Source organism: Ambystoma mexicanum, chromosome 1p (assembly GCF_040938575.1).
Source record: "Ambystoma mexicanum isolate Mex_15411 chromosome 1p, UKY_AmexF1_1, whole genome shotgun sequence".
NCBI lineage: Eukaryota > Metazoa > Chordata > Amphibia > Caudata > Ambystomatidae > Ambystoma > Ambystoma mexicanum.
The window spans coordinates 297,309,598-297,337,210 of NC_090921.1; the positions used below are offsets into that span (position 1 = coordinate 297,309,598).

The following is a 27,613-nucleotide window of genomic DNA, read 5'->3' on the forward strand; positions in this document are numbered from 1 at the left end:
GCCTATGCACAGCATGTGAATCTAAGCAGATACAACCATCAGAAATGCTTTTACGATAAGTAATGCATGTCATATGAATGTAAAGAGTACAGTTACTACACTTACTGGTAAGAACTGTTACAAGTGGCCTAAAGAACACAGCAACTCCCAGATGAGATTCAAGGGTTTTTATTTGAATTGCGAACGGACCTAGTGACTGTTAAGAATAACTTCTCTTTTGGCAACTTTCCCTCCATAGTTCCTGTAGACCCCAATCTTTTTGCTCTGTTTTTTAACCGGTTTTGATTTTTTTTCCACTTTCACTTCCCTTGTCTTTTGCTCATTTGTTATGGGGAAACCTCGATCAGTCCTTCACACTAGTACTGGGAAACTCTTTTACATTGCACACAGAATCTTGCAATGGTGGAAATCTTGGTATCGCGCTAGCTTTTTACACTTGTGATTTTTGGTTACTTTTATATAGGCCTAAAGACAAGCTGGTGGCAGCAGATATATTTTCACCATTTTTGTATTCTCTTCAATGTGCACATTTGCGTTTGCCGCATATGGCTACTCAACGTAGCTAGTAGCCTAAAATGGCAGTGCCGTGAGATTTCAGCTTGTTGATTGGTCATATTGTAGTTTAGCCTTCTTCCTGCCTTGCCTTGCCAGGTCAGGAAATCCCATAAAAGGTCATGCACTTGCCCGGGAAAGCTGCTGCTTTCGCAGGCTAGTGATGCCTTTGTGTGTCCCAGGAAGGGAGTGGGACTGTCTAGGAGTGGGGCATGAGTGAAACCAATAGTGCTGCAGCATTGGATGTTTCCTGGATTAACATGCTGTGAATATTCCCTGGCATCGGGCTGGAAATCCTCTGTTACCCTTGACAAAACAAAGAAAAAAATAAAAATATATATATATATATATATATATTTGTAGCTTGCCACCCTTGTTATGGGTGGTTTTGGTCCCATGCAGTCGGACCTCGAGTAGTTTGGTGCTAGTCCCCCCTCCCTTCCTCTTCCCTTCAGATTCTAACCTTGTGTTGAAGCTGAAGGAGTCCTATGGTTTCTATCCACGTAGAATCCACGTTTACAGTTTAATTTAGAAATTATCACTTCAAAATTGTTCACAAGAACATCTCATTCCGGATTAACAACACCAGACAGATAAGTGGGGATGGAGAGGAAGTGACGACCCGTTTTTAAGCCCTGGAGCACTTGTGACCTAAAAAACTTGTAGGACAGGGACCGACTGTATATACTGTTTGTATCCCCATCATACTATCGACTGCTGCAGCATATGCAAGGGCCTTAGTTTTAAGCTAAGACCCTTAAAGATGTGTACCAGCGGCTGGTATGCTGGCTCAATGAGGGTAACTATCCCAAACACCTGGTAATCATCGGGGAAAAGCAATAGTCATTGAGCAGGCAGAAGAGAGCGTTGACGCCGAGTGCATCAACACAGAGTGTTGATGGGCATTACATTAGCCGATAGGTTGGTGGATAAGCCCAGACATGAGCACAAACCAAGTCGGTGCAGGGATCGAAAGGGTCCTCCACGAAGACTACGTCCACCTTTAGAGGACACGAGGAGCATTCCACGTCCCCGGGATTGGCCAAGCCCTCGAGCCATAAGCCCCTACGATGGTGTTGACGGCGACTGTAGGACTGATTGGTGACAGATGGATAGAAGGCCAGCCTATATTTTGACTGGGACAACTCTGGGAGCTGAAGCCAAACCATTTCAAGTTATAAATGATGAGTGTCCTAGGCTAAGTCTCAAGAGGTGGTGAGCGTGTATTGGGTCCACAGTGAGAACTCACACAACACTAATAGAATACATTTCTAGAGCTTGTGGATCTGCTGAAATCACATGCTCTGCATAGTCTGACATCTAGTGGATGTTGCAGAGTATTACAAGATTTGTTGTCAAAGCTCAAACTGATGTTGACAGGGCGTGTTGGTAGTACTATCCCTAGTGTGACGTTTACTGTACCCATGGTCCTTCACGCATCGAGGTCCCTCAGATTGTTTTTTTCGGCCATCAGTCATTCAAAATTGCGGAGTTCTCTTCCAGACTGATGGCTTTAATTAGTTGAAAGTTTAATTGTAGACTTTCTTTTTTCTTTCCTTTGTTTGCTTTGCCGCACCGCTAACAGACTGCTTGATGGCTTTCGACGAACAACCTCCTCATCGACTGACTGATCAACGACCAGACGCAGCCTACACCGGCCTCTTCGGGCTTTGGCCCAGTACAGAAGGCAGAGAGGGGGAGGTTCTTCATACTGTCCTCTTTAGCGAATGCATATTCTGTTACTCCTTTCCCTTTTTTTTCTCGCAAATCTGCCCTTGTAAACAATAATGGACAAAACTCCCTTCACATTTTGCCCTACCTGCCCCTGAAATTTCCCGTTGAAGGACACACACTAAGTGGACAATTACTGTCTCCCGAGGGATCAACCTGAAAAAGTTTGTAAATCCTGTCATTTTTTTGGGCCGGAAAACTTCAGGGATCCGCGGACCAAAAGCTGGCCCGCTCATGCCATGCAGGCAGAGGCCTCCATCGACGTGATGGAAGACTCCAGCAAGGGTAGTATCGGGGTCATGAGTGACACCGAAGGCAAGCAGTGTTAGTCGGAACCCCATGTGCCGGCCCCCGACTCCAAGAAGCATACCGGTGGCACTGTGGTGGTGAAGACCCCTGGCAGCCATGGTACACACAAGCACAAAGACGGTAAGAACATGCCCCATACCGACTCTCGGCGGTACCGGCGAGCGTCGAAGCCCATGCAGTGTCCAAGGAAAGAGCCTCAGATTCGTCACTGTCCTCTGAGCCATCGCATTAGATTTCGCCTCACAACAGGCCTCCGAAACTGAAACCAAAGGTTGGTTCGGACACCGCACATAAAAAGGACCTCCTTTTGCACGCGGAGGAATAGGCAGTGAAAGGCATTTTGGCGTTCCACAAGAAAATGCAGAAAATGCAAGAGCTAATTAAGAAACTCCTCAGTGCTTCCCTGCTTAAAGCAATGTCGCCGAAATTTCAATGCCTTTGTCCTTGAAAGGCACACAGGCTGCTTTTTCCCCCCTTTAGACTCTCTTGGGGGCTATTCACCACAAAGATCAAACTCCCTCCCAGGCCACCCCTATCATGTCAGGCTTCCCACCTTCATGCGAGTATACACCTGAACAGTTCAATAAGATTTCAAGGAGGATGTCCAGTTTCATAGACTTTATGGACAGATATCCCGACCAACTGTCAACCCTTTGCCACACAGCCAGGATCCTCAGCAGAGCAGCCCCCTGCCAAAAAAGTATTGTCTTGAGCCACAGCCAAGCACCTCTGCTGTAGGCACCCTGGCCTCGACCTACCAAGACCCGATTCAGGACTTGCATTATGATGACCCTCTGGGTCACACGACCCAGGGTCTCAAGGGGACCTTTATAGTCCACACCGAGACCAGTTATATGATGACTATGACAACATTTATGTGATCCAGTCGGTAGCAGATTTTGCCCGTTGACCACCAACTACAGTACAATGAACTACTAAAGGCGTCTCAACATTTTAATATCGACACTCAGGAGGCACAGGTTGACAAGGACTTTGTGGAAGACATCTGGGGTGACTAAAGGGGGTCAAAAGGTCTGCCGCCTAGTTTATTGTGCTCCTGCAGTCTGCCCAAAGACTCATCCAGCCATCCCTACTGGCGCCTAGTCTCACAAGGGCGGTCAACCGCATAATAGAGAAACTATTCAGACCAGCGCCCACTGACCCCCCCCCTGTATATGTCAGCTTTAAACCAGATTCCTTAGTAGTCCCCACCACCACTAGAAAGAGGAAAGGCACACCCTGGCATTGGCAGAGGCCCCGCCAGACAAAGAAAGCAAACTAATATATACTTTCGGCAGAAAGGTTGCCTCCTCTGCAGCATACTGGACCAGAATCGACCAAACCCTAACCTTTTAGCTAGTTATGGCTGCTGCAAATGGGATGACCTGGAACACCAAATCGAAGCCATCCCAGAACCCCTAAAGGCTCAATTGTTGAAAACTATCTCAGAAGACAAGCAAATATGGATGGAACGGGAGAAGTACGTGGATGGAACGGGAGAAGTACGTGGATGGAACAACGGTTGATGTGGGTGGAACCGGTGTGGATGGAACCAGTGATTTGAATGGAACCAGTGATGATGACGTATGTGGATAGATGATGCATGGAGAAAGGATAACCTGGGTAGAACGAATGAAAGAAGCATTGCATAAAATGGTTGGAGTGCATAAAATAGCTTAGAGTACATGGAACGGTTTTGAGGGCATGGAACGGACTGGAGGGCATGGAACAGATTGGCGTGCATAGAATTGCGCGACTTACATGGAATGGTTTGGAGTGCATGGAACCTTTGAAAGAGCATGGAAAAGAACAGTTTTGAGTGCTTGAAACGGTCGTAATGCATGGAACAGTCGGAGTACATGGAACAAATGGAGTACATGGAACTATTGGAGTGGGCCCGATCTTAAACACCTAAGGTAAACCACCATATCACATCTCCACGCTTACTCTCTTCTTTACACCAACACTCAACTAGAACACAGCGAAACTATGACACCATTCGCTATAGCTGTTCTCATACCATCATCCGCCTCATACTCCCCATCACTCTAACTAAACACTGCTGGTTACACACCCTCCAGCCTAGGCGTTCTCCTCAGGTCTAACGCAGCCAGAATCGGTCTGGATAAAAACCTGCCAGAACGAACACATACTCTTGATCTCTCTGCCACCACACCTACCGCTAAGAAGCAGCTATCACACGAATGCCACACCAGCTGCACACACATCCGGTGTTCACACTTTCTATTCTCTCTACTGACCTGATCTTCGGTTCCCGAGGGCGTTCAACCTACCAGCGCCTTGAGACCATACCAATGGTACATATGGCGCTATATAAATGCAAAGTAACATAACATATCAAATTGCATCCTGAAAAACAACCTTGATGCAGCAGATCATGCCGGGTGCATCATAGCAGAGGCTACACTCGTCAAGCCTGGCTCAGACAATCAGTGTTCAAGTTAGAGACTCGTGCCACCCTCTTACATGCCCGTGGAGCCAAATGTGTTATTCAGGAAGGCCATCGAAGACACCCTTGAGAGTGCTAAGGAGGAATACGACACTCAGATTCCTTAGACAGTTGACAAACAAGCCCTATGTTCAACGGGGTTCCTCAAACTCTAGGAGATTTCGGGGTCAGGGTGCTCAAAGTTCCTCAGGCTACTCTCAGGGTGAACAGTCCTAGTTTTGGGGCCACAAGAGGAAATCCAAGGGGCCGAGGAAGGGGCAGAAATTCGCCTGGGAGAGGCTCCACCCCTCCCAGACAATGACACACAGCTTCAGGACCCCTCCCATGCCACTCCAGTAGGATGGCGAATGTCACACTTCACGCATGCATGGGAGCGGATAACAACGGACAAGTGGGTGTTGTCCACCATGGCAGGCAGGTATTGTATCGAGTTGGTACAAAAACCACACCACCACCCACCAAGAAACAGGAAAATATCAACAGAAGAAAGACGCATTCTGTTGGAAGAAGTATTGACACTGCTGGGGAAGGACGCCATACGGATCGTCCCAGCAAACCAGGTAAACAAGGGTATTTATTCAACGTACTTCCTTTGCCAAAGAAAGACTTTTCCCTGCGCCCATTATTAGAGCTCCGCCCTGCGAACAAATGTGTCAAACCCCAAAAGTTTTGCATGACCACGCTCCAAGAGGTAATCCCACTCCTAAAGCAGTGGGACTACATGGCAACATTGGATATGAAAGATGCATACTTTCATATTTCAATGCTCCCTGCGCACAGAAAATATCTGCATTTCAAGATGGCGGGAGTCCACTACCAGTTTAAAGTACTCCCTTACTCATCGCCTCAGCACCACAGAGGTTCTTGCAGTAGTGACAGCACATCTGCGCAGAAGGTCCATCCAGGTATACCCTTATCTGGACAACTGGCTAATCACCGGGGAATCTCCTCAAATTTGCAAACAAAATAGGCAAAACACAATAGACCTTCTTTTCAATCTGGGCTTCTACATCAACGAAAAGAAATCAAGTCTAGTCCCCAAACAAACAAAACAATTTCTAGGGGCTATTCTGTCTTTCCCCTCAACTGAGAGAGTATAAAATATGCTGTTACAGTGCCTCACTACAAAGTCGGTCGCCAGATAAAGTAACGCAAAACAAGGCGTTTGCTCGGAATGATAGCCTCATGCATTGACTTGGTTCCTCGTGCAAGTATTTAATGCAGGAATGGTTTGCGAAACAATGGTCTCGGGCAAGCGGTCGTTGGACGATCTAGTGGTTGTTTTGCTAACCTTGGTGCAGGCTCTTCACTGGTGGTGCAGGGACAACCTACTAATAGGAAAACTCTTTAGCGTTCCACTCGCAGAAGCGATCCCGACTACAGACACCTCGCTTGCCAGTTGGGGGGCTCACTTCCTCCATCACACAGCCCACGGCCAGTGGACATGGACATCAACTTCCTGGAACTATTGGCAGTCCTCAAGCCTTTCCGCAACATCTCACAGGTCAGTTTACCTCACGGGCCGCACCACTGCCATGTTCTACCTGAACAAGCAAGGAGGCACACACTCTGTCTGTCCAAGCTATCCCAAAAAATATGGAAGTGGGCACTCAAGCGGAACATGTTCCTAACATCTCAACATGTTCCAGGGGAACACCATTTTCTGGCAGGCACCCTAAGCAGATAACCTCTACCAGAAGAACACGGGTGGCAACTCAACAGATATCCTAGACTGAATATTCTCACAATGTGATCACCCACATTAGATTTGTTCGCCGCAAGTCTAAATGCACAATGCCCCGACTTTGTGTCCTTTTTTCCCCAACCAGGGTCCAAGGGGAATGCCCTGTGGATGATCTGGTCAGGGAAATTTGCTTACGCTCTTTCCGACACCATTCCTGAGCAGAAATGTGCACAAGATGCACCAGGAACAAGTAATTCTAATCATGGCTGCTTCTATGTGGACTAGATAACCTTTAGTTTCCACATCTGCTCAAACTGGCAATGTGCAACCCAATCAAGCTCCCGTGCCCGTACCACATGCTAACACAGCACAAGGGAGCATCCCTCCATCGGCACCATCAGTCTATGAACTTGGCAGCTTGGCTCCTGAAGTCAGAGAGTTTGGCCACTTAAATCTTCCACAAAGGTGTATGGATATCCTAAAAGATGCATGAAAACCCAACACCAGACAATGCCATTTCAATAATTGGAACAGATTTATGATATGGTACACGTCACAAACACTAAACCCAACAGAATGTTCTACACTACATGCTTTACCTACGAGACTCTGGCCTAGTATTTAATTCCATCAAAGAGCATCTGACGGCCCTGTCCGCTTACACCACTTCACAGAACAAGGTGTCCCGGTGGAAGGTTCCTGTCATTAAGGCATTCATGGAAGGGCTAAAGAGGCTATACCCTCGCCCCCATTTCCAGCTCCCCTCCAGTTTGGGATCTCGATGTGCTCTCCAAGCTCATGGGTCCCCCCTTTGAGCCTATGCACAAAGCCAGCCTAAAACTTCTTACTTACAAAACTGCATTCCTAGTAGCTATCCCCTCCATAAGAAGAGTCAGTGAGCTACAGGCTTTGTCCGTACAAGACCCCTTTTTCATTATACCCAAGGACAAGGTTGTTCTTACAACGCATCCTAAGTTCTCACCTAAGTTAATTTCAAAGTTCCATCTAAATTAATCCATAGAACTTCATAACTTCTTTCAAAATCCATCTAACTCGGCAGAAAGAAGCCTCCATACACTTGATGTACGGAGGGTGGTCTTGTAGTATGTGAACAAAATTAAACCTCTAAGAAAAACAGACCAACTCTTTGTTTGCATAGCACCTGGAAGAGAAGGCAATCACATATCAAACAACACCATCTCCAGATGGATAGTCAAGTGCGTACAGCTCTGGTATAAGCTGGATGGTCTGAACGGCAGTTTTGCGATTTGAAATTAAATCATAAAATCAGCTGTTTGCTGCCATTCCCGCAAAATCTAGGTTAATGGCCATGAAAATCTAAACGTCAAAGAACCCCCCTCCAGGCAGCTGGTTAAATGGAGAAGTGTTTTAACTACTGCCTGTCTTCCTGCTTTTGAAATAGAGTTCTCCAGCATGGGGTCTGGCAGGGATTCACATGCTCATGAATATTCCCAGTCGTCGGGTCGGGAATCCTCAGTAGAAGAAAAAAACGGTTTCACTTACAAACTGTCTTTCTCCTTAAATAAATAACCAATCACTGAGCTCTGGGTCATACTGCCTCCAGCCAATGACTGCCCTCTTCATAAGCCCCTTCTCTGGCAGCCATCTTCAGATTTTTACTGCACGTTGAAGTGTTGGGAGTCCTCATGTTTTGCTTTGTGAGCTGATTTACGTTTTTCTGTAACATTTTTGTTTTTTGTCAAACGCAGCCCGTGTGCTCTTTCTCTACATCGGCCGACAAGCGGGGGATCGGTGTGTCAGTGAATTTCAACGCCACTAAAGGGCAAGAATCGTCGAATTTTCATGGAAGATTCCTGAAGGCCATCTGGCCTACTCTGCACTCCGGACCATGTCGGAGGAGAAGGAGGAAAGCTCCCTTTTCAAGCTCTGCGCCACCTGCGGAATGTGTTTGTAGAGGACAAACGCCTCCAGTGCCTCTTCCGGATCACAGGGAAGCGTATTGTGAAGGATCGTCATAGTAGGCTTGCGGTGTGGCTCAGCACCAAGGCCTCTGCCCCTGTGCGGCAAGCAGGGGCATGCCTCACCCAAAACCGGGCGGTCCGAAGAGCAGGCTTCTAAGTCCTTTGAGGGTGCTCCATCCATGGGTGCCCAAGACCAGGCCAAGCACTGCGACTCTGTTTTCATCGGGGGTGCTGCACAAACGGGCCCTGCGACGGGCAGGGCATGCTCATCTTCACCATCTGCCTCCATCTCCATCCCCGCCTCGAAGAGGAAATCGGCTAACCTGGCGAAGAGGCCTCAATCGTACTACAGGGCACGGATATTTCTTCCTTGGACGAGGAATACCAGGCGTCGGTACACACGATCCAGGAGGACGTGGGTGACTACGATGCCGAAAGTGAAAATCCCGATCATGACTGAGGTAAAGACAGCGCAGGCCCAGCAAGCCTTCAACCTGACCCCTCCGTATGATGTATTGCTGGACATCCTTTCGACCCCGCACATCCTTTTGTCTGAGATTCAGAAACAGATGCTGATGACACTGAAAAAGAGGAAGCAGCACCCTACGCGGCCGCATCAACCCCCACACGTGCCATCCCCTCCCAGGAACACAGGGATGGACACATCGACTACGGACAGGGACGACGACATGGCGTACGGTTTGACGCAGCCAAGGGCTTCTCCCCCAGACGAGGTGGGGTCGTTCCATGCCATGGTCGCCAGAGCGTAGAACGTTTCCAAGAGGGATCGCCTGGAGAAGAAATACTGGGTGCCCAAGTCCGCGCCAAGTGCCTATGTTCACATCCTTCCCCGGACTCAGTGGTCTCGTGGCAGCAAGGAAGAAGTCTTCTAACCCCCCATCTTCATCCTCTGTCGCTCTTGAGGACAGCGAGGGGAAGAAGTTGGATGCCGTAGAAAAAAGTTATCTACTCGGCAGTGCCAATGCTCTTGCAATCCTGGTCAGATAGGACAGGGAGCTGTGGTATATAATGGCCCCACTGCTGGAGTTCCTGCCCGACAACAAGCGGGTGGAGGCACTTTCCATCCTCCAAGAGGGGGAGGTGGCATCAGACCATGCCATCACAGTGGCCGTGGACGTCACGGATACAGGGTTCCGACAGATGGGGGAACAGTGTCTGCCTTCGTCGTTGTGGCTGGCTAAAAGCCACCAACTTTCGTCAGGAAGTCCAGACGAGGGTTCTGGACATGCCCTTCAACAGGGACAACCTTTTTGGGAAGGACGTCAACGAATCATTGCAGGCCCTTAAGACTGACACTGAGATGGCCCGTTCCTTGGGCACTCTTCAACACCGTCGGTCCTTTTTCGTGCCTCTGGCGGGAAGTTTGGCAGATCGTCAAAGGGTTTCAGCACAGTGTCCTTGTCATACCATCAACCCTCCCGGTCCATGACCCAGGCGGCCTACAGAGGCCGTTCCAAAACCTTCGGTGGAGGTGGCCGATGTCGCTCCCAAGGCAGCACGCAGGCCCCCGAAGCAAGATTGAACCAGCCAGGACGTTGTACTCCACTTCTCCCCCCACATCCCCAACCCATGCCTCCCTGTGGGAGGACGGCTGGTGGGTTTCATCAGCGAGTGGAAGATCTCCACCGATCGATGGGTGCTGGATTCTCTTGCCCACGGACACACTCTAGAGTTCCAGCAGAAGTGTCAGCAGATACTTCCGGTGGCCCGGCAGGAGCATCGCCTCCCTCCATTCCTGCAGGAAGTTTGGGCCATGATAAGAAAAGGGGCGATAGAGCTGGTTCCAAAGCGACTATGGGTCTTCAGAGTCTTCTCCAGATATTTCTTGATAAAGAAGACGACCAGGGTGGCTGGAGGCCCATTCTAGACCTGCAGCGTCTCAACAAATACTTCAGGATGGCCACGTTGCAGCACGTGCTCGGCCAACTGGAGGAAGGAGACTTCTTGACGTCGCTGGATCTGGAGGATGCATACTTCAACATCCTCATTCACGAGAAGCATCGGAAGTTCCTGTGCACTACCAATTCAAGGCAATTCAAGGCCCTCCCCTTCGGGCTGAAGTCGGCGCCCAGGGTGTTTACAAAGTGTCTGGCACCATTTGCGGCTCATCTGCGTCTACAAGGGATACACGTGTACCCGTACCTAGACGACTGGCTCATCCGGGCCAAGTGAAGGGAAGTAGCCGTTGAACACGCTGAGAGGACCGTCCGGCTACTGACAGAGCTGGGGTTCTCCAACTATCCAAAGTCCTGCTTGTTACCATCGCAGAAAGTGTTTTCTGGGGGCCAGGCACCATCGCGTCGCCTGCCGGCCCCTCTGAAGAGAGGATAGCGGCTATGCTCGGCAAGGTGCAGCGGTTGTTGGCACTGAAGACCGCCACAGTGTGGACCATCAAGTCACTGCTCGGCATGATGTTATTGTGCATTTACCTGATCCGACTCTGCAGGTTGCGGATGGGACCTCTACAGGAATTCCTAGACGCTCGGTGGATCCCAGTGTCCGGAAAGCTTTGTAGATGAGGAGTTCCGTCCAGCGATAAGGTGGTGGGGGGTGCGCTCCAACATCGAAGGGGGCACACGTTTGTTCGGGAGCAGTTTAGTTATTCCATCTAATTCTTAACATCAACAGACCATTCCATCGAAGAAAATGCATCGGAAAACATTGCATTGAATGCATTTTTTTTTACATTTTACTTTCATGGGGAGGGATGTGGGGCTGGGGTCCACCCAAACCCCTCTCCCCCCTTTTTTCTACCCATTAAAATGAAAATAAACTCCTTCAAAAAACATGCATTCAATACTTTTTTTATGCCATTTGTTAGATGGAAGGGCATTTGATAGTATTGCATTCGATGCAATGATCATATACCCTCAGGGGACCACACTGGAAGTCTCCATGCCAGAGGCCTGTGGCTGCCGTAGCAGAGGGATCTCCACATCAATGACCTGGAGCTGCTGGCAGTGTTCTGGGCCGTCAAGTAATTCCTTCCGTCCCTCAAGGGCAAAGTGGTGAGGGTCTTCATGGACAATACCACCTCAATGTTCTACATCAGGAAGCAGGGAGGGCACCAGATCCCCAGCGCTCTCCAGAGAGACGCAGGACTTGTGGCACTGGGCCGTCGCCCGAGGTATGTTACTCATCCTTTTTCACCTGGCGGGAGTCAAAAACACAATCGCCGACTCCCTCAGCAGGGAACTGCGCTCCTGCCACGAGGGGGAGCTTCAACTGGATCAAGTGGACCGCCTCTTCCTCAAATGGGGCAGACCCCAGATCGATGTGGTTCCACCATCCTAGGAGCATGGGGGATGCATTTTCCTTCCCATGGGAAGGCCTGTTCCTGTATGCGTTCCCTCCGTTGGCTCTCCTGCTGCGAGTCATCAATCAACTGAAACGGTGGCGATGCAGGATGATCCTCATTGCCCAAGCATGGCCAAGGCAGATTTGGTACCCGGATCTTCTCAGTTTGTCGGCGTCACCCCCGGTCAAGATACAAGTGGTCGCAGATCTGCTCACCAGAGAAGGAGGCGCAATCCTACATCACGACCCAGGGTTGCTGAGCCTGAAGGCTTGGCTCCTACAGCGAGTTCGGAGGATACGAGTTGCCGTCAGACTGCAGAGAGATCCTTGCCAGGGCTAGAGCGTCATCTGCTTTTAAGTGCTACGGGCACAAGTGGAAGCGTTTCACGACATGGTGTCGGACACAGAAGATCAATCCCCTGAGGGTCACGGCCCTGCATATACTTCCGTACTTGGCCAAGGCAGGGCTGGTACACGCCTCTATCAAGGTGCATCTGGCGGCTATCTCACGCTACACCAGCTTCCAGGACGGTCTTCTCTCTGGTCCCACTTTCTCATGAAGGAGTTCCTCAAAGGACTGTTTCGATCGTTCCCGCCGGTGAAGGCTCCTGCCTCGGCGCGGGATCTCAACGCGGTACTGGCCTGACTCATGGAGGCCCCCTGCAGCCTATGCAGCAGGACCCTCTAAGGTTTCTCTCATGGGAAATGTCTTTCCTCGTGGCCATCACCTCTGCCAGGATGGTAGATAAGAACCAGGCCCTATCCTGCCAACAGCCTTATCTGATTTTTATGACACAAGGGTGGTGCTTCGGACGCACCCTTCCTTCATGCCAAAGGCGCCGTCGGAATTCCACCTCAACAAACCTTTTGGCGTTTCCTGTGTTCTTTCTGAAACATTTGTCGCTGGATGAAGGACTTTGCACTCGCTGGATGTGGCGCATGCTCTGAAGTTCTTTGTGGCCCGCACGAAAGAGTTTCCGGAAGACGTCTTCATCTATTGGTGAACTTTGGTCCTGTGAACCATGGGAAGGCCTTGTCCAAGGCTTCCATCTCCAGGTGGCTCGCCGGCTGTATCACGCACTGTCACCGGTTGGCAAACCGACCACTGCCCGGCCGTTCAAGATCCCATTCCTCCTGAGCGATCGCTACAACGCCGGCGTTCCTGGCTGGTGGGCCCCTGCTGAACATCTACAGGGCTGCTACGTGGAGGTCCACGCACACCTTCAGATTCTACTGCGTTGCAAGGGATTCCAGATAGGAGTCTAGAGTCGGCCAAGCAGTGCTACGCAACCTGTTCGCTTGAAGGTGAACCTGTTCCGGAGGTAAGAATAATTGCTTCTGTTAAGCCTTGCCACCTCCTGTGGTTGTGTAATGTCGTACTGCTGTATATATTTTTATTCATGAGCATGTGAATCCATGCCAGACCCCATGCTGGAGAAGGAACAAGTTACTTACCTGTAACTATTGTTCTGCAGCATGGGTCTGGCTTGGATTCACATGCAAACCCTCCCTCCGTTCCCCTCTGTGGTTCTTCTTGGTCATACTGCCACTTTACTTGCTTTCCAAATCTGAAGAAGACTGCCTAGAGGAGGGGCTTAGCGAGGGGGCAGTCATTGGCTGGGGGCAGCATGACCCAGAGCTCAGTGATTGGTTTAGAGGAGAACTACAGTTTGTAAGTGAAAGTGAGACCTGACTGAGAATATCCATGAGCATGTGAATCCATGCCAGACTCCTGCTGGAGAACAATAGTTACAGGTAAGTAAGTCCACTTCCTTACGCCACCTGTACCCAACAGCAGCTAGATGCCCACAACCCTTGATTTAATTTGCTAATCAACCATGGAAATGGTCTTTGTTGCTTTTGCATGATTTTGGGCATACTGCAGATGGAAATACCCATGGCTCATAACTGAGCATGTGGTCATCTGGACCGAAGTCGCTCACAAATGATTTACACCAGTGAAGAAATTACATGTTGCTTTCAAATCACTGTCTGTAAGTTTATAGCGCAAACACTTGGCTATCTAATTAACAGATGTATTTGCATAGATTGTCTTTGTAAGATCAGAGGTTTTAAGCATTTGCAATAACTGTAGCTCATTCCTGCTGCAGTCTTGAGAATGTAGCATAAAAGTCTTCAGTCTCTGTTCTGAGTGCAAGTGACTGCCAACGGGATAAAATAACTGTCCATCTGAAAGGTTCAATGAAAACACCTAAAATAATGTTTTTTATCTTTGTTGTGAAGAGATCCTCCCTTTGCCTGATCAGAGGAGTCATTTAATCATGCACACTACTCTCACCAGCCTTGAACGCACACCTTCCCGCACCTTTGCATCAATACCCATATCTCTCACCGTGGTGCACATACGCTTGTAAGCACTTTCCCTCAGCCTCCCTCTCTTGCATGCTCACTCACCCTTGGATGCACTCTCTGGTTCCAGCTGCTTGCATGCATATTCATGCACTCACATCCTTTCGCGTACTTTCACTCTTATTGCATTGTTTTTGTTTATTTATATAGCGCCTATACACTTGAAAGTGTTTCAAAGAGCTCAAGGAGGATGGGAACAAGGGGAAAAAAACGGTCACGCATAGCCCTTGAAATTCTGAGATGTCTGCACAGGTAGAGTAAGTGCGTAAAATACATTTAACAGTTGAGACACAGCAAATGTGTCTGACAGCATTCTGCAGTTTTACCAGTGCAATTAAGGGGAGAAGACGAGGGAGAACAGACACACAATCACCAGGCACGTTGCATTTGGGTCGTGCAAGTGCATAGAAGGTCACAGCGAGGGGGAGGTCCAAGTGAGCCGCTGGGGGACAGTGAGAAAAGGAAGAGTACCTTTTGAGGATTTGTAGCTAATAGTTACCATCGCCCTCAGCATCACTCGCAACCTCAGCTCTTACTCATGCTATATCACTATCACACGCACCCTCTCCCTCAAATCTAACCCTGTGCCACAGTATCAGAACTGCCCCAACACCACCACACAGGGCCTACATAGGCCACACCATTACCCAGAGACTCTGTGGCAGTACTGGCCCCAGAGCTGACAAAACTATTACGCACGGGACCGAGTACAACTAACACCACCACCACCAGCCAGAGCCTGAGCAATAATGCCCTAAGTGCAGTACCCTGGTCACCAACCATGCTCTCAGCTGCAGCACTGACTGATCAATATCACTGCTGCTGAGGCAGCCCCACCCTCACAAATCATGCGCTCGGTAGAAGTGCAAGTCCCACCATCACCCGCACCACAACTCAAGGCCTCAGCACTAGCACCAGCTCCCCCCAACCAACACCTAAACCCCAAACCAATACCTTGCTGGAAGTGCAGTCACCATTATTGACCAGGGCCTAACCAGCCTAGCTACCACTTATGGCCTCAGCAGCGCCACTATTCCCACAAATACGACACACAAGGCTTTTCTGAAAGTGCAACCAGCACAGCCAATGTCAGACGCCCATATGAGCCGCAGTACCACTAGTCAACTAGCACCACCATCTTGGGAGCAGAGGCAGTACCATCCCCATAACCGCCCAGATCCTCAGCGGCAGCACCAGCCCCACTGCCAACACCACTACCCATTACCCAGTGCAACCAACACCACCACAACCCTGGCTGCAGAAGCAGTACAAACCTCACCATTTAGGATATCAGCAGAACTGCCAATCCCACCAATATTGCCACCCATTCCCTCATTGCAAGTCCAACCAACACCACCCTGGGCTATAGAGGCAGCACCACAACCATCACTACCACACAGGACCTGAGTGGCAGTACCACCACCACCTGAGGCCTTACTGTGGGTGTAGCTAACATCACTCATGCACCACCGCCCATGGCCTCAGCACCACCACCCATGGCATCAGCAGCACCACTAGTCCCCCCCTTCACCCAGTGCCTCAGAAGCAACACCAGCCCAACGGCACCATCCAAGGCCAAGCTGGGAGTGCAACCAACACCATAAACGACCCTAAGGGGCAGCACAATCACCACCTGTGGACTTGGAAGCACCACTGGTCCACAAACGCCACTATCCTGGGAAGCGGAGCCAGTGCCACCCCCACAACCACTATTGCCCATTCAACTTAAAATACTTCAAAATGTGTTGATTTATGCCTCAAAAGTTTACATCCCTTGCCACAATATCCTGGTGGGCCTGGCTATTCGCTATCCAAGAAAGTCTTACCTTTCACTCTCGGGGCTTACTCTACCAGAGGTACAGGAGCTACCTTAACTTTAATTTAAAACGTCCCTCTAGAAGCAATTTGCAAAGGTGCTACATGGAGTTTCATCCATTCGTTCACACAGCATTATTGCATTGATACACACTCTAAAGTAGATGCACAGGTGGGACAAGCGGTCCTAAAACATTTAGTTCCCGCTGTGCCTTCTCACCTCCCATTCCTGCAGATACTGCTGGCTAATCTATGCAGAGTATGTGATCTAAGCAGATCCACAAGCTCCAGAAGGAATACATTACTCGCCGTTATTGTATTTGTGGTGCTTGTATCTGCTTAGATTCACATGCTTTTTCACATATGTACTCAGGGTCCTTTAGATTTCTTATAAGGTTTAAATACCTTTTCTTGGGTGAACTACAGTTCCCAAGAATAGTAAAGTGAAATTGACTTTACTTACCTTTTCTCTTTGTAGGTCCAGCACACCCCATCTTATGTGGAGTATGACATCTGTTGTTGGCGACGTGTTTCGATGAGTGGACACAGGGAAATGTCTCTGAAATTGGCTAGAAATGAAGACCATTCTCAGACATTTCGCTCTGCCCACCCACCAAAACACACCGCCAACAACACATGGACTACCTTCCCGTGTCCCCACACGTGTCCCGATGAAAACGGTACCTCACATGTGTGGGTGCACCTACCGGGGGCGGAAAAGTGTAACCCACTGCTAACCCCAAGCCTTTCCGCACCGCACACTTTGTTCATGTGGGCAAATACAGATTTGGGCCTAGGGTGTGAAGCCAGCAAGGAAAACGGGGAACCCCATGCATTTCTAAAAAGAAGACGCCTGTGGGAATCCACAGAGGTCTGACTTACGCAAATCGGCCCAGAATTTATTACCAGAACACCCGGCAAAGACCCACATGGGAGAAGGGTGGCCGAGGCCAGGGATATTACTGCCGACTTTGCTGGAGCCCTGGCTGCCCTGCGTTACAGCTTCTCCCCACCAGGGAGTCCCAGCAGTGTGCCAATACCTCCCCAAAGGTAAAAGCTGTAATGCAACCCAGCGACAACTCCAGGATGGTTGGAGGCCTTGGACATCCATGTACCATGTGGGTGTACCGTCCCCTAAGCACAGCAGCAGCTCCAGTGAGCCCGGCAGGATCCCCATTCCTCCCCAGAGGTGACATCTGTAACATAGCACAGCCAGAGGTGGAGCCTGGTCTTGCAGACGGACAACCCACATGGGAGGGATCCGCTCCCAGGGAAACACCAATGTTCTGCTGTCATGGGGGGCAATTTGTGTCCTGCCCCTGCAATTGTGTCCCAGCCCACCAATATATCTGCCCAGACGGCCCATTCCTACCCACCAACAATCCAGCCACAGTCTCACCCACCCCACTGACAGTGGACCCTAACCATAGAAAGCCATTCCTGGTGGTCTACTGAACTTCACCTCTCCAATGAAACCCCATTTGCCCCTTCCTACGGGCAGATATCTGCCTCGAGGCAGGCCTGCATGAGGTACCCCTGCCACCTATTTTGGGTGAGGGGGGAGAGTGCCCCCTAAAATTGTGGGACAGGCCCCCCAGTGGGTGGGGCAGTAAGGTGTAGGCACCCCGGGGCCAGATTGGCACACCAGTGTGCCCCTATGTGCCAAGGCAAGTTTAGTAAACAAAAAAATTCAAAATGGCAGGCTGCCCTTTAGCGGCGGATGAGGCCCCCTACACCGCTGGGGAATTTTCTAATGTGAAGGGGGGTGCACCGCTGCACCCCCACCCCAATTGGAGGGTCACCGCATCATATGTAGCCCTCCACGGGGGCTGATAAGGGGGGGGGCTGTCCTGCACTCCTCCCTGGGCTCAGGTGTCCCTTCCTAGGAGCAGATATCTGGTCCCAGGGAGGGCTGCCTGACATGGCACCCACTCCATTGTGGGTGGGTGGGTGGGGGGAGGGACCAATGCCCCATCCCATTAGAAAATTCCCTGACCCTTTGGGGTGCCCCACAGCCCCCCTAAAATGCGTCCCACCATTTCCACTTTTCTCCTTTGGTAACCCATCTCCCCTTGGCGCAGAGGGGCACATTGGTGTGCCAATCTGGCCCCGGGGTGCCCAACCTTTACTGCCCCACCCACTGGGGGGGCCTGGCCCACAATCTTTGATTTTTGCCCTCTCCCCCCTCACCCCAAATGGGTGGTGGGGGCACCTCATGCAGGCCTCCCTGGGCCTCCTACAAATGGCTCTGTGAGGTACACCCGCCTCTCTCATTTGGGGTAGGGGGGAGAGGGCCACTAAATATGTGTGGGACAGGGCCCTGGTGGGTGGGGCAGTAAGGTTTGGGCACCCTGGGGCCAGATTGGTACAACAATGTGCCACTCTGCGCCAAGGCAAGTTTCGTAAACAAAGAAAAAAATGGAAAATGGTCCACTACAGTTTAGGGCGGGCTGAGGGGCACCCTAAACCACCGGGTAATTTTCTAATGTAATGGGGGTGACCCTCTACCCCCCCCACACCAAATGCAGTGGGGTATCTCATTCAGTCCTCCGTGGGGGCAGATGCCCCTTCCTAGGAGCAGATATCTGCCCCCAGGGAGGGCTACAAGGGTGCCCCATTTCCCCTTGGGGTGAGTGGGAGAGGGCCACCCCTTTGCTGTAAAATAAATCCCTGGTAGCTAGTGACCCCCCCTCCGCCCCCACCCATAATTCCCTTTTTGTTTCATTTTTATTTTGCCCCCTTCCCTGGGTGCAGATGATCAGCCATCTGCCCCAGGGGGGGCCTAAACTGCAGGCCCCATCCTTTGAGGGGCCTGCACACTTATTCCTGGTGCCCACCCCACCCCCAATTGGATGGGGGGCCAATTCATGTACTCATGCCTGGGGGCATAAATCTGCCCCAAGGGAGGGCTACAAGGGGTGCCCCCCCCCTTTCCACTTTGTGTGGGAGGGCCACCACCATTTCAGGGGGGCAAAAAAATCCCTGGCACCCCCATCCCCGTTGATTTCCTTTATTTTTTTGCCCCCTTCCCTTGCAGCAGATTATCAGCCACCTGCCCCCAGGGTTGTACACATGTGCCCCCATGCTTTGAGGGCCGTAGGGGGCGATGGCTGCTTACTGTAAGCAGCTTCCCCCCATCCCCCCACATTCAAAGACATCCCTGGTGTCTAGTGGGCATTGTTGCTCGCGGATCGAGCGCCTACAGCCGGAGATCGAGGGGGAGAAAGGTGAACACTCACCTTTTTATTGTTGACAATTACTTTCACTTTCACAAAGCACGCCAACGTGAAACTGAAGGTAATCCAGCCCCCTGGCAGTGAGGGGGCACCTCCCCCTCACATAGCCAGGGGATTGGATTACTGTTTTGAGCGATCCCTGCTTTTCAGGGATCGCTCAAAACAGAGGGCTAAAAAGGACGAGCTATCTCATCCTTGGCACCCTGGAGGGAATTCCAAGAATGAGATACCTCGTCCTTGGCACTTAAGGGGTTAAAAGGCGATGGTTCTGGGACTGAAGACAGTCGACCACTGGGAAGAACAACCCGACAAAACCGTGAACAAAGCTTGCTGCATCCTCCTGGACCTTTGAATTGCTCGGTGAAGCCCTGCTGCTATACTAACTCCTTTTTCACCTCAACAGAGAAGCTCCGGATGGAACAACTGCTTCCCTTGGGATAGTGGGACCAACTAACCACGTGACTAACTCCACTAGACCAGCTTCCCCGACTGGTTGTACTTCTTTGTTGCTGTAAGATCCGAATGCCAGGGGTCGAGTAATTCGTAGTCGAGTCAAACGTCTGATGCGATAACTAATCCGTCTAGAAACTCCAGGAGTCTCCTAAGGACCCTCCAGAAGCAGGATGACAAGATCCCGAGTCCCCTCACCAGAGTACAGGACCCAAGGATTGATGGAAACCCAACCGGTATCTGAGATACGCGCCAGTGCTGTTTGCTAAGCTCTGAAACTGAAGTGCTGCTGAACTGGAAAGAGCCCGTAGCTGCCAACGACCTCCCAAGTACCGCGGTAGGAGCCCTCCAGACATCCTCCCTCTTGTCCCCACGACTGAGGCTCAGGAACAAGAGTCTGCACCGCTGTAGCGAGACACAATCCAGCTGAATCACTCTTCTTCAAACCAGAGGTACTGTTTAGGCTTGGGATACTTACCTCACTGCCTTATAGCTGTGCTTTTCTCAGTTTGGAATTGTATTGGCTTACCTTTTTAGAGTGGATTCCAACTCTCTTCTCACAGGCTTAACCGCGTGTGACCCTAAATTTTATTTTTCGATAAACTCTCTAACTTTGTGCAAGCCTTTTATCTAAGAAGTGCCTCAGCTCCCATAGACTGTGTTCCAATTGACTTTGGCTGTCCTGGGTCCCTGAAGACTCTTCTAGTCCATTGACTTAGTTAGTCCCTCATAGGTGGTAGCTTGTTGTAGACTGTTACTGCTGGCAAGGGGTTGTCTAGATTTAATTGGAAGATTTAGTTGGCCTCACATACACTGAGAAACTAACCCTTTCCCGTCCCTAACCTTTCCTTTCAGCAACCTCAAAATATGCAAATGTATAACTAGTGAAGTAGAATTTCATTGACGGCTCTAAAGCTCACATCTACCCCTCTTGAGATAGGCCTGGCTGCTCAGTCACACTACCAACTTGTGTAGTACAGACCTATACCAAAAGGTGGGTTACCTAATGCCATGCAGAAGTGTTGTGCAGTCTCACACAGTGTGACTGCATCAATTCTTACCTAACAGGGAGAGGGAGAGATAGTCTTCAGTCCAGACCTGGTTTGTGGGGCTTCACTGTATATGCCTACTTCTCACAGGGTTAAATGTGACCGCTAAGCCAAAATTACCCTCTGAAGATGGCAACAGGGTGGTAAAAAGGTACAGGGTAAACATGCAATAATGCACAATAAGGAAATGCCCACACAGTATAGAAGTCAAAAATATTGCAATTTAAAATGTGCTTTTAGAAGTAGATTTTACAGCATACATTTTAAGGAAAGTTAAAGGGTTTAGGGTCAGATTTCTTAATTGCAGAAAACCCAATGATTTGCAGTATATCTGCTAATACTCTCTAGATCCTGACAAATGTTTGGGCTTCTATTGCTTCACTGGCCTACTCTTGTTTGAAGTACACTGGTCAACCCCTATGGTTAGCAGTGCAGGGAAAGGGGAGCCTCTGCCATTTTTCCCCACTCAACACATTAGTTATTCATTTAGTTTTTAGGTGCTTATACAGTAAGAAAATACTGTTTCAAAGCGATGAAGATGACACCAAGGTTTCTGTCTTCAGATGAGGACATAGGGGGAAAGCCCAAAGAGGAAGGCCATAGTGGAGTGAAGGAGGGAGCAGGGGTCCCAATGGGATGGATCTCGGTTTTACAGGTGTTGCGGCAGAGATCATTGGCGAGGCACCAAGACTGTATGGCAGATAGGCAGTCGGGGATGATGGAGGTAGTAAGAGTGTCGGCAGGGAGTTTGAGAAAGAGCTGAGTGTTGTCTGCGTAACACTGGAAGTTGGAAAAGGAGGAGATGAGGCGTGCACGCAGAGCAAGGTAGATAGTAAAAAGCCAGGCAGGGAGGATAGAACCATGCGGGACACCATAGGGGGAGAGGGAAATGGGAGAGAAGGTGCCATGGATGACTTGGGAAGAGCGGTCAGAAAGGAAGGATGTCAACCAGCCCAGTGCCCGATCAGAGATACCAAGGGGTATCGTGGAGCTTTTGTATGAGGATGAAATGGTTGATTGTGTCAAAGGCAGAGGAGAGATGGAGAAGGATAAGGACGGCAGCGGAGTTGGAGTCCAGAGATGCAAGCAGTTCTTCACAGGTATTCAGAAGAGCAGTTTCCTTGCCTCTGGATGATCGGAATCCAGATTGATGGTCGTGGAGATCACCAACAAGTTCAGTTGAGTTGGGGCAAAACTAACTTCTCCAGCAGTTTCCCCAGGAAGGGGGTGATGGAAATGGGGCAGTAGTTGGCAGGGCAGGTAGGATCTGATGAGAGTATTTTCAGGAGTGGGCGCAAAAGGGAGTGCTTAAGGGAGGAGGGGAAATATCATGTGAGGAATGAGTTATTGCAGAAATCGGTGAGAGCTGGGGCAAGGGAGCCAATGTTATCCTTGATGGTCCTGGATGAGCAGGGGGAAACCTGCTAAGAGGAGACCTTCATGGAGCCTACAACTCTGGTAACGTCTTCAGGTGGGACTGGGGTGAAGGAGGGACGCAAGAGGGATGAAGGTGAGGGGGTGTGAGGTGGGTTCTGAGGGAGAATAGCAAGGGTGGTAAGGATGTCCTGAGTTTTGGAGGCAAAGTGTGAGGCCAGTGCATTGCAGAGGGCCTTGGAAGGTGTCGGGGAGGAGGAGACTGAGGAGGGGTTGGCTAGTTCCCTACAGATCTTGAAAAGTTCTGCTGTGTTATTGGATGCACCAGAAACCCGTGCCTGAATGTGGGCTTTTTTTCTTGGCACAGATGGAGTGTCTGTAGTGACTTCGGAGCAGGCGGCAGGCCATTTTGTCAGAGAATGAGTATGTTTGCCACGTCTTTCTGCTGCCATACATTTACGTTTCAGGGCCGCCAGTTCGATGTTGTACCAGGTGGTGCGTTTAGAGACAGGTTTCAGGCGGATCCTCGTGACTGGGGCAAGAATGTCAAGAGTGTTGGTGATGGAGAGGTGGAGGTTGCAGAGGGCAGAGCCAGGGGGAGGGGGGGTAAACGGGGGGTGGGGGGCGGAGGGGGACGGGGGGATGAAGGTGGAGGCGAAGGCAGCCGCAGACACTCGCTTCATTGGACAAATGTTAGCGAACAAGATTGACGGGACTTTTTTGGCGGTGGTCAAAGGGCCAAAGGGACCCTGGCGGGATGAGAGGAGAGAATGGTCTGACAAGGAGGGAGGGAGAGGGATATATATATAGATATAGATATAGATATATAGATATCAGTGTGTGTGTGTGTGTCCAGCTGGGTGGGTTTGCCGAGAATGGAGAGGGAAAGCGAGATGCAGAGGTCGGTGAAAAGCATGGATGCAGAGCCTGGGGAGTCCAATTGGATGTTGGAAGTCACCCAGTAGGAGGATGTTGGGAGTTGGATGAAAGTAAGGAAGCAGAAGTCAGCCCATTCAGAGAGGAATGGGGTGGAGGGGCCTGGAGGCCGGTAAACTGTGGCAATGGTCAGGGTGGGGGATGGGAGAGATAACCTACTTTCAAAGGAAGAGTAGAGCTGGGTAGGTTAGGTGGAAGCAGGAACCCACTCATGAACATGTTTGTTGGTTGAGTTGGCTTTAGAGTTGCCAGAGAAGGAAGGGAGTTATGAGGAGCTCCCACTTGGTGCCACCGTTAATGAGGAAGGAGAGAGAGAGTAGAAATAAGATTGGGGGGGGGGGGTCCACAGATCTGGAGAAGGAACAGAGAAGAGGATATCTGTGAAAACGTCTCTATAGGAAGCGCTGACGTAGGTGTCTGCGATGGAAAGTCCAGGGGTTGCACTCAAGATGTGTGTGTTTTTCTTTTTTTTTTGTGCTTTTTTTCCTACCGGTCTTTGTGTGAGAGGGGGGGAGAGGTGATAGTGTAGCAGTAGAGACTGTTGGAGAAATGGAGAGAGCTATAGGTCAGCAGAGGTTTGGACAGGAAAGGGAAAGGAGTGGCTGCACAGTACAACGCAGTAAAATGCAGGTTTGTATATGGAATAAAACACACCTAAATCAGATATTTAAAAATGGAGATACGTATACAAGCATACCTAGATCCAGATGCAGAAAGCACACACTACCTAGATACTAATGCAGGAGACGATGCAGTTAAACTAGATACCACAGCTAACAAATAATTAGAAATGAGGTATGCAGAATGCAATAAGTAAGTAGAAAGGTCGAAGGAGAAAGGCAAGAGAATGCAACAGTTAAGGGTCAAGGTGAAAGGAAGAGTAGACGATGGAAGTCCAGCCATCACTCACGTGAGGAGTACACACAATGCGATAAGTAGATCGAGTTTGTGGCGGCCAGCATTATTGCTTGTTGAGGGGTAGGGACCCTCCAGAGCCCTACCTTGCAGGGACAGGTACAGACAGGGCCTTAGTAGTGGGCCTTGGGTGATTAAACCTTTTTCAGGCAGAGGGGTCCAATGAGCGAAGGCCTTCCCCAGGAAATAAGGGGCGGCCATGCTGGAAATGCTGCCTCACAGCTGCGTTTTGCCAGATGAGCATGAACAGTCTTTTTTGAGAAATAAAATATTTCTATTTTGGTTTTTCCATGAATCGCTGAAATTACAGACCGCAATGTGCTCTGTTCTAAGTGGTTGAGCTTAAGGCCACTTAAGGCCCCAATAAAGCCCAAAGGGCTTACCTTTCTTGATGTTGCAGGTGGGGGTTGGGGAGGGATCCTCAGGCCTTGTGGCACATGTTGTCTTCCTCTCATCTCTTCTCATTCCCTAAGGATAGATGGTTTCACACTCCTCATGAGAGGGCTATGTGCAGTCTTCCATACTGTGCAACTTGGCTATGTGACTGTGTTGAGAACCACCAGCCTTGTGGGTCTGCTGCTCTCCACTAGGTAAAGTGGACTACCTCCCTGTCCATTTCCCGCAGGCCTTTGCTGGGTCACCAAGACTTCATCTTCAGGCTGCTGCAAAGTCATGGTCCTTCCTTGTCATGAGTGTTGAAGCAGAGGTCCTTCATCTTCAGAAAGCTGGCAGTCCAACTCCTGTTTGCATCCAAAGCCGTTTGTATCCGAAGCCGTGATTTTCCTTATGGAAACCACAACCACTAACTGCAGACCCATCAAACAAAGCCCTCCCTGCACTGCGAGCAATGTGGCCTGCAAGGTGAACCCCACTAAGTACATTAGGAAAGTGAGGCTGAAAAGGCCACTCACCACAAAAACCCAGTACAAATCCTTAGTATAATGCTGGCGGCTCCATAGGAGTCAATGGAGGGAACTGTAAATATTTCCCTAACACATACACCATGTCTCTGCCCTTTTTGTTTCTTTGTATTTATGAATCCATAGTGTATGCTGAATGCTCGTTCCACTAAATGTCCATAATTAAACATACCAGAATGCAAAGAAACTGGACTGGCTAGACTGACATGGTGCAGCGCATAGTTAGTGATTGTCTCTGCAGCAGGTGAAGATATTCATTTTACTTGTAAGGCATGATGCAAGAGTATCTTTTCAGGGACTGAACTATGGCCCATGTTCAGTGCGAGTAGTGCCTTATTTGCTGCGTTTTCCTGTATTTTGGGACTCTTCGTTTGCTTTTCAATTACAAATGCAGAGCTGGAAGTGGCAATGCAAGAAAAGGAGGCACAAATGGATATGCTATTAGCATTCGCTACTTGATATAGTCTACTTTGTGTTGGTTGGATAATCAATAATGGTTGCTTGCTTTTTTCATTATTTTGTAACGGGCATGCACCATGTTTTGCATTGAGTCAATAAAATGCGCACATTGGAAAATATAGTTGCTTATAATTAGTAAGTGCATGCTTTGATTCGTGCAACCCCTCCCCCCTCCTTCACCACGTTCAGCTCCTCCACTGTCCTCAAGAACCCCCCCATCGTTCTTCATTCCAATCTAGAATGACGACCACCAACATAGCACTTGCCAAACAAAGTATTCTGCTTTACTTTTGCAATTAAACCAATTCTATACTCTGAACTGCAGTTTCACATGGCTTTAAAATGCATATGGTGCATTGTGGTTAACCCCAAAATAAACATTTTTATGAAGATTTGGAATTCTGCACATCAAAGGGTGGCTGAATATGAACCAGCTTATGATGCTCTTATTTATTTCTGCTTGTGGAACAGCCTATTTCTAACAATAGGGCTCTCTCTCTTTAATCTGGCAACTGACTGAACCTGGTTGGGTGGAAAACCACATACACCCAGTCCCCACTTCCCCCGCAGTTATGCCCTGCTAACTTTGTAGAAGCCCAACACATACACGGATAGACATTTCTTTTTCCTATGGTCTCAATGCATATTGTATTTTCTAATCTGTGTCCCCGTTTGCCTCCTTAACCTGCTCTTCCAGCAAGCTGCGAGAGTCCCAACTCCCCAGGATACAGGCTGGTGACCCTGTGGCACGATACTTTGGCATAAAGCGTGGGCAGGTAAGGTTTAAAACTGGATTCTGAACACTGGGCGCACACACAATGGACCACAAAATAAGCAGTTGGCAGTTCTACATTTATTGTATCTGGCTACTAGTATGTCATCCCATTGCCTTGCCACCTTGCTTGATGTTGACCTCGCCCACAGAGGAATCATAACTTTTACTTCTGCATATTAAACTTCTTTAAGTAGGAGACTGTAACAATCCTTTCTTCTCGAGGTCCACCTACACACTTGGTATATGTTCATCAACACTAGCATAGTGGGAGAAGTAGAGAATAATCGGGGAATTTAAGATCTTTGGAGATTTTCCTGAAGGACAAATAAACAATCTTCTACAGTATTGCCTGTTTTATAGGTTCACCTACTTCACAGTCCCACTTCCTAGGTTTGGAACGTTTAATTTTCATTTAATATTGTCAAGAGGGATTGTGTAACGGTTGTGTTCACTCACCTAAATGCACCACTTACATTTAAATAAGCAAGGGGCTACATCAGATATCCTTTAGGTCAACTTTTGTAGCAGTGTTCGAGCAACCAAGGCATCACTCCCGAAAGGAGCGGGGCAACAGAAATGCAGTACTACACTATATTTTGTTGAATTAAATGCTGTCCATACCAAGTTTGTATTTCACAGGTGATTTATTATGCAGTTATTAACAGGTAGGTAAATGTGTTTTTAAACTATTTTAATCGTCTGTCCTCGCACTTGGGTAAGTAAGTCACTTTAAGAAGTCTCTGGAGAGCATTCAAAATATATCTCCCCATGGGCGTACAGGATCTCTGCAATGATTGTCTATCCATTGCTTAGCACCTTGATGTGGGTGCTTGGCAGTCTAAGGTTAAACATGGGTCCAATTGCTTTCTTTGTGCCAATAGTGTCCTCTGGGAGATCTGTGGATGGAGTTCTGGGATATTCCTTCAGATTCAGACTCTTCTGACATCCACAGACAGTCTCTAGACTGGTGTTCGCCATTTGCCCAATATGTTCCTATGGGCCAGGGATGACTAATGGTAAATCTGTGTTTAATGTTTGGTGGTCTTCTATAAGAGTTCTATTCCGGCCCTTTAGTAGTCTCTGGTTATTGAAGAGCAAATGCTGATGGTTTCTCGAGTTCATAGAAGTTTCTATCAAATGCATGGAACTGATAACCAGAGGAGCAAGGCACATAGTGTGAATGTGCGGCAGAAGGGTGTTGGGCATGATTTAACCCTGTGGGAGACTACACCAGCCTTGTCCTCTTGGTAATGGGTAACCCATCTGTTGGTATAGGTCTGTACTACACAAGTTGGTAGAATGACTGA

General features: G+C 49.3%; 1 protein-coding gene across 1 annotated transcript in view; it reads left to right on the forward strand.

Annotated features, from left to right (window-relative positions):
• Positions 1 to 27,613, forward strand: part of POLR2E (RNA polymerase II, I and III subunit E) — a 178,203-nt gene that overhangs the window by 74,266 nt on the left and 76,324 nt on the right. The window contains exon 6 of the mRNA XM_069647351.1: positions 26,229 to 26,307. Within this exon, the coding sequence (XP_069503452.1) occupies positions 26,229 to 26,307 (79 nt within the window). The remainder of the gene's footprint in view (positions 1 to 26,228; positions 26,308 to 27,613) is intronic.